Here is a 7,525-nt window from a genome sequence, read left to right on the forward strand (position 1 = left end):
CAATAAAAGACAATCATTAGGATACCAAACCATTGCATATATTGGACTTAGTTAGCTGCCTGATTCTTTGAGGTTTGTCTCATACTAATCCAAATAAGAAAAAGCTGTAGGATTTTTCCTGTTTGTAATCAGGGTTTGTGGTAAAGAACTGTATAGTAAGAGTGGCTCGTCTAAATAGTAACCGAAACTCCAAAAAACGGAATTTTTACATTTTTATGATGATTTTACATAAAGTACCGATATAGTTCATTATAAATGGTATTTGTCAATTAGGTTTTCTTATATAATTTTCCATTATTATGTAAAATGCAGTAATTTTTGGGGGGTTTTTAGATAACAAAGAGACAAAACCGAAGTTCTGCTTCTGCAACACTTTAATGTCAATAAAGCCAACCAAAGGGTGTTGCAGTGCTTTATGTTGCTCTAACAGTATAAATCTAGTTCTTTATTACTCTCTTTGTTTTTAATATAGCTTCCAGTACCCTTTAATCAACTTCACCTTTTCTTCAAATTTATTGCTTTTTATAAAGGTTTTGACAGAAATGACACATTTTTAGCTTGTTGCCCACTTGACAGAGGGATGATATTATTTAAATCAAGCAATACTTTGTGTTAGTTTATCTATGCTCAATAAATCAAACAGTTTATGGTAGAACTGTAAGTAAGGAGCAATGCAGATCAATAGTGACCAAAACTCTAAGAAACAGAGTCTTGGTAACAATGGATACATCAAAAGAATGAATTTTGATGCTTATTCAAATAGTATAAGATTCATCAAGGTTAATGTAACCCATGAAAAGTTACAAGCCTGAAACACTTTGCCCTACTATTAAAAAAGGGGGAAACGCCCCCAAAACACTTAGTGATCTTAATGAAAATCACACCATAAAATTTGGCGTATCAGAGAACCTTACTGTACAGGTTTCAAGCTCCTATATGCAAAAGTGTGGAATTTTTTTTTTTTTTTTTTTTTGCCAGAAGCAGGATCACAGATGCATGTTCATTTTTTTTTTTGTTTGTTTTTCCCAGGGGTGATTGTATCAAACTAATTATCCTAGAATATCTGGAGAGGGCTCATTTGATCAGAAATAAAAAGTTCTGCCCTTTTTAAGTGACCAAACATATTGGAGGGCAGCTAGCCCCCCTCCCACTGCTTTTTTCCAAAGTTGTCTGGTCAAAATTTTGAGATAGCTATTTTGTTCAGCATAATCAAAAAATCCAATAAATATGTCTTTGAGGATGACTTGACCGTCCACATCCCCAGGGAAAGGGGGACAAACTATGAACTTTGCCCATTGTCTACATATAGTATTGGCTATTGGGAAATATACAGATACTTTTTTTTGGGGGGGGGGGCACGTGGGAGGATCTTTCCATGGAGGATTTTTTTTTTGGGGGTGGGGAGGAGCTGGATTTCCCAGAACTATTTGAAAATATTTAAATATTTAATAAGTTTTTTTGAAATTATTTAAAAAGTTTTTCACCTAAGTCAGGAGCAACATTGAAACTTACAGAAATCATTACGAATATGAGAAGGGTTGCTCCTCCTCATATTTCAACCTTTTGTCCCAATTCTTTAAGAGCAACTCCTGAAACACAAGGGCTGTTTAATTAGAATCAGAAGCTTTTATAAAGTACTAAAAACTTTGGTGTAAAGAGTGGTAGTCGTAATGATTTCTGCTCGTTTCAAGTTTTAATGCTGCTCCTTACTTTCAGGTGAAAAAACTTGTTTTTTATTTATTTAATCAAGGGCCAATCCCATTGAGCTAGGTCTTACCAGGTTAGATTGCAATATGTAATTATGTGCCTTTTAAATGATTGTTTTTGGGGATACAGTCTAAAACTACAACTCAGAGCAATAATAAGAGCAAGTAAAGGTAGGACAGACACAGTTGGGAAATTATGGCCAAGAAAACTACTCTTCATGCTGTAGACCCTCCTCATAGAAGGATCCATTGATTTTATACTGAAGGGTTGGAGTACAACCCTGCAACCCTAAAAGTGTAAATAAATGACTAGAAATTAACAAGTCACACTGATCAAGCTCCCATTGTTTTTAACACTTCTCACTTTCTATGAATAACTTCTGCATTTAAGAGCAAAAGGCGCCACCAAAATGGACATCCTTAGAAGGCAAGAGCTTCTGTTTTGAGGTCCTTAGACATGTTTACTGTGGTTTCCCAATTTTCATCAAGCTTCCACCCCCTTTGTTGGTGGTAACTTTCCTCTATTGTCTAAAACCATGCAAATTTCCGTTTCTAATATCTCATTAAATATTTTACTCAAGCTACAAAATTGCTATATACACCTATTTGGAACCAGCTGAAAAACACTGTTTGATGTGTATAAATCTTTTAAGTCTGAATTTGCCAAGGAAACTTCATCAAAAGGGATCTTCTGTTCTTGTATTGCAGTTTCTATCTCTTGGCAGGAACAAACAAGCCTTTTTGAAGGTCATAATTAGTAGTTTGAATTTCCTGGGCCTATTAGATTGCCTCTTCTCTTTTTGGTATTTGGCCAGCTTGAAATAGTTTGAAGTTGACTCAGATAGTATAAAATTGAACCTTTGACAGGAGCTCAGAAATTTTACTGATGTGATATATGACTGTCAATGTATTTGAAGCCATGAAATTCCAAATTCCTCATCATAATAATTATGCTGAAGAATATGTGATCCCTTGTGGGGTCATACCAGGTGTTTTCTTTGCTCTCTGAATCATGTTGTAATTCATTGCAAATTTAATTTGCTCAAAAAGTGCAACTGGAAAGGAAACTGCTAAGTGATCCACTCTGGGTGTAAGCTAGAATGTAGCCTACTTTGAACTTCATGGGCCATTGCTTTTTCCAAACTTTGAACCAATATTCCACTTCATGGCTGTCAACCTATGCTTGCTGATAGATTGTAAATGTAAGATATCTTCTACTTCAGTTACCTCATTGGTGTTGTTGCCAATGCTGTCAAGTTTTGAAAATTATTCTAGAGCTATCACTGAGTTGGGTCAATGAAGAAGTAAGAGATTCACTTGCATCTTCAGAATTAGTCTCCAAAACAGCATTTTGAAGCTATCAGACTACATCACTGTTGTCACTATCAAACAGCATATCCATTGCAATTTGGGTGGTTATTGCAAAAAAAGTACTTAGTCTCTGAAAAACACAAAAATTTACAATCATGGGCAGTGCAATAGCACTACCTAAATAGAGTGAGGTGGGCACAATATATATATATATATATATATATATATATATATATATATATATATATATATATATATATATATATATATATATATATATATATATATATATATATATATATATATATATATATATATATATATATATATATATATATATATATATATATATATATATATATATATATATATATATATATATATATATATTTATATATATATATATTTTTTTTTAGGCCAGGGCACTTCATATAGGAGTTGTTGTAGAAAGTTCAAAGGGGCTCATCCGATTGGGTATTGAAAGGGCTACTGCCATTTTTAATAGTCGGAAGTGAATAGAGGGCAACCAGCCCCCTCCCCATGCCCATCATTTCCCCAAACATCCAATTTTTTTTTTATATATAGAGAAGGGCACTTTGTATAGATGAAGTTGTCAATGAAACTTTGAAAGCAGCTCATCCGATTGGATATTGAAAGGGCTGGTGTCCTTTTTTATATTTTAAACATTTTAAATATTTTCATTTTTCCACTTTAGTAAATAAAAAAAAAAGATAAAATTCTAGTTTAGCTACTTTTCACTATCTTGGAAAGGAGTAAGGCTAGAAAAATGAAACTTTCTGCAATGAATCCAGAGCCAAAAATATACTCTGGGAAGGTATTACCAAGCTTCTATGTTAACCCTTTTCTGATTTCTAAGTCTTGTCTACTTGACAGGTACTGATATCTATTGAAATTTTGACAGATCAAAATTTTACCGTAACTTTAAGTTATCAGTTTCTTTTTCTCTGACTTTAGTCTTGAAAAGTAAGTCCATCTTATTTGAGTAGAATTTTAAGCTATATCAATTTTTTTTTTTAAATTTAGGAAATGTATTTGTATATCTTTAAAACCTTATAAATTGGGATTAAGCAAAGTTGTGAAGCTGAAAACAGTTTCGTTGTACTTCATTTAAACAGAAGATCTATTTTGCAATGTTTCACTTTTATAACACCTAGATTGTTAAAGGTCATCAAAGGTAAGGACCCACTAGAAGGAGAAGGAATGGAGGTAGGTACTTCAAAATGCCTTCCGGGACATACTTTAGCCTGTAGACCCATCCCTGAAAGTTTAATTTTCCTGACCCGACCCCTTTCTAAAATAGTGAAAAGTAGCTAAACTAGAATTTTACCGAAAAAATGTATTAAAACCTTAAGGAATAAATATCAGAATGTGTATATTAAACTGACAGTCCACAATCATTTGTTTTTTGTTTTTTTCCAGTAAAGTGTAAATTATGTTCAGGTTTAAAAAAAGCTTTTTTTTGTAAGAAAAGTGCAGCGTTTTCCCAAATATTATGATGCTTTGTATTTTTCTTTTTTTAATTCTTAGTCTTCTAATGGACAGAGGGGGGTTAATTCTTGATCTGTAGTCCATGCTGACACTCATGTTTAGGCATGAAATGGAAGAAATCATATCAGTTTTTTGGCAAATTCTTGATTGTATTGTCATTTTCTAGAGATCTGCCCCCCCTCTCCTGCTTGGAAACTTGTACCATGATTAGCAATAGTTGGAAAGGAATATATATTTATGGACTTACCTGATATTTGCTGTAATTTAGATATATGAAAATGAATAAAAGAGGACACAAAATATTGTTATTACTTCCTCTACCTCTTACAAAGAAAATGAATTACTCCTTAAGGCCCTTAGTCTAAGCTTTTTCTAGGAATATGAATCAAATGGAGACACTAGGCTACTAAGATTGTAGACACAATTGGTAAATAGTTTAAAAGTGCCTAGCTATTGGCATGTGGGTCTTATAACTGCACAGGAGGGTTGGATAAAAACATTCTAGTGTCACCAACAACACTGAGAAGCTTTGGGGCAAGTTTTTTCCTTATTTACTTGAAACTAGTATGCAATAAGTTGTAACCACAGTTTTTTCTGATTACTGTATGATTCTTATTTGCTTATTCTGGGCAAGAACTAGACAATGAACTGTCCTGCCTGGTACCAACTGATGTTAGAAGTACTTTATAATTTATTTTTTTTTATTTTGTCTTGTACTGGGAAGAGGGGGTAAATGCTCAATCTGTCCCCTTTGACGGCACCCATGTTTTAGGATAAAAAGGAAGAAATATCATGTACAAAAGTATTCCATTTCCCCAAATTTAAAGACGAATTTTACTTTTTATTTTTTGTATATGATTGGTCTTCTTGATGGAAAGAGGGAGTAAATGCTTGATATGTTTCCCTGTTTGAAGGAATTAATAATGGAAAAAGATGTCAGTTCTTCTGTAAATTTTTTTATTGTGTTGTCAGTTTCCACAGATCTAGCTATTAGACAGTCATTTATGGCTCAAGCATGTATTTACACAAAAAGCATGCACAATCATCCCCAAATGCTGTTATGCTTGTCCTTTTGTTTGTATCCTTGTTCAAGTATCAAGTATTTTGTTGTTTTTGTAAATTTTTACTGTGTTTTTATTTTCTAGAGATCTGGCTATTATCTATGGCTCAAGAAAATCTTTCATCAGGCCAAGAAGAGAGCAGAACCATGCAAGGCCACAGTGGAGATCAAAGCCAGTCAGGGACTTCAGGTCCAAGATATCCTAAAAATGGATATTATTCAAAGAATTACAGAGGCCATGGCTATTCAGAAAGAGTAGATGTATACAGAAACAATTCTGTCAGATATAATTCTGAAGATACTGCCACAGTCAATAGGTATTCAGAAGGCGCTTCAAACAGTAGATTTCCAGATGGAGAAAACTATGATGAGAATGGTGATGTTGAGGTTCCTAGTAAAGATCGCAGCCAGTCAGATATTTCAAGCTCAAGAAATACTAAAAAAAACTATCATAAAGAAAGCAATAGACATTACACTCAATTTGGCAAACAGTTTGATAAAAGAGATGGACATAACTATGGCTGCTATTATGAGGAAACAAGAAAGCATTATACAGACAGGAATCAGCAATTTAAAAAGTACAATTCATCAGGAAAAAACTTTAATGACAGAAGAGATTTTAGTCAGAGTTTGGCCAGTGATAATTATAAAGTAAGCTTTCCTGGTGCCGACAATAGAGAGGAAGGACAGGCTGTGTATCCCAAGAGTGGTGTTTCAAGGGTAGCTTTTGTAAATAAACAAGAGAAAACTTTGGCATATGGAAATCAAGGTATTAGCAGAAATACACTACATGAAAAATCTACACACTCCTCTTATAAAGGCAAAAAGGAGTATAACGTTCACGATTTTAACTCTAGATCCAGTGATTATTCTGAAGAACAAAATAGAGAGACTGTTACTTTAGACCCCTGTGAAGATTCAGCTACAGGTTTCTCTAGAGAAAAGAAAGAATGTAATAGACATAACTTGGAGTATAGGACTACCTATTACCCTAAAGAACAAAATAAAGAGTCAGCTTCTGAAAAAACACACGCGTAATCTCGTGATTATTATAGTGGAAAAAAGTAATACACTCGACCCTATTTTGGGTCTAGGACCACTAATTATCATGAACAGCCAAATACAGAGACATTTAAACTAGAATCATATGACAGTGCATCTAGAGGCACTAACAGAGGTAAAAGAGGATATAACAAACGCAACTTTGACTCTAGGACTAGTGATTATTCAGGGTCAGACACAGTGGTAGTTAGATTAGAAGATGAAACTATTGAACAAGAATCATCTACCAGGGCTGTTGCTTATGCAAGCAAGCCCTTGAAGGTTTCAAAAAGAGGAGAAAATAGAGGCCGAAAGAAAAGAGGGGGCTATTCAACATCTAAAAGAGATTCCAAGGATTATTCACAAGCAAATTATGGTTATGATTATGGAAACAATGAGCATAACTATGTTGGTTCAAAGAAATTTAAGGAGAATGCTTACTTCGGTAAAAAGAAAGCTGATAAACTATTTAGAGAAAGCTCTAATGACTTTGATCAAAGAGAAAAACTGATTGATTTACTCTCAAATGCAAAATATGAGTGCATGGTATGTTGTGATAATGTTAAACAAAGTCAAGGCATTTGGTCTTGTCCATCCTGTTTCAATGTATATCATATTGGCTGCATCAAGAAATGGGCTAGTACTGCAGTTATGCAAGGAGGTAAGCAGTTTGTTTATTTAAAGTTCTGTGTTTTATTCTGTCAATGGGAGGGGTTGTTGGGGCCTGACGATTCCTTTCAGCCTCCCCCCTTTCTTTTTTGCACTAAGTATTTAAAAAATGTTGCAAATATATTTTGCATTTTTTATAAAAGAAATTCTAAAATATTGGGCATTTCTTGTGTTAAAATGCGAATTTGCTTATGCAAATATGTAATTGCGGTAACTGGCTTGGGAATTT

The 7,525-nt window shown here is 33.7% G+C and overlaps 2 protein-coding genes across 3 annotated transcripts in view; both read left to right on the plus strand.

The window, feature by feature from the left end:
- Positions 1-351: 351 nt before the first annotated feature.
- On the plus strand, positions 352-6,686 carry LOC148940080 (uncharacterized). Of its 2 annotated transcripts, none has more exons than XM_089105859.1 (2): positions 352-429; positions 5,672-6,686. In XM_089105859.1, the coding sequence occupies exons 1-2, from the start codon at positions 378-380 to the stop codon at positions 6,622-6,624; spliced, it is 1,005 nt and encodes a 334-aa protein (XP_088961985.1). In that variant the 5' UTR covers positions 352-377; the 3' UTR covers positions 6,625-6,686. The 2 variants fall into 2 exon arrangements, with proteins under 2 accessions (XP_088961985.1, XP_088961986.1); XM_089105860.1 differs by lacking the exon at positions 352-429 and adding an exon at positions 2,802-2,908.
- Positions 6,655-7,525, plus strand: part of LOC148940081 (transcriptional repressor NF-X1-like) — a gene marked incomplete at its 5' end in the record, with an annotated part of 11,854 nt that continues 10,983 nt past the window's right edge. Inside the window, one exon of the mRNA XM_089106071.1 lies at positions 6,655-7,288. Coding sequence (XP_088962197.1) covers positions 6,655-7,288 — 634 coding nt within the window. The remainder of the gene's footprint in view (positions 7,289-7,525) is intronic.

Source organism: Artemia sp. Qi Xiang Cuo, chromosome 20 (assembly GCF_049724085.1).
Source record: "Artemia sp. Qi Xiang Cuo chromosome 20, ASM4972408v1, whole genome shotgun sequence".
Lineage (NCBI taxonomy): Eukaryota > Metazoa > Arthropoda > Branchiopoda > Anostraca > Artemiidae > Artemia > Artemia sp. Qi Xiang Cuo.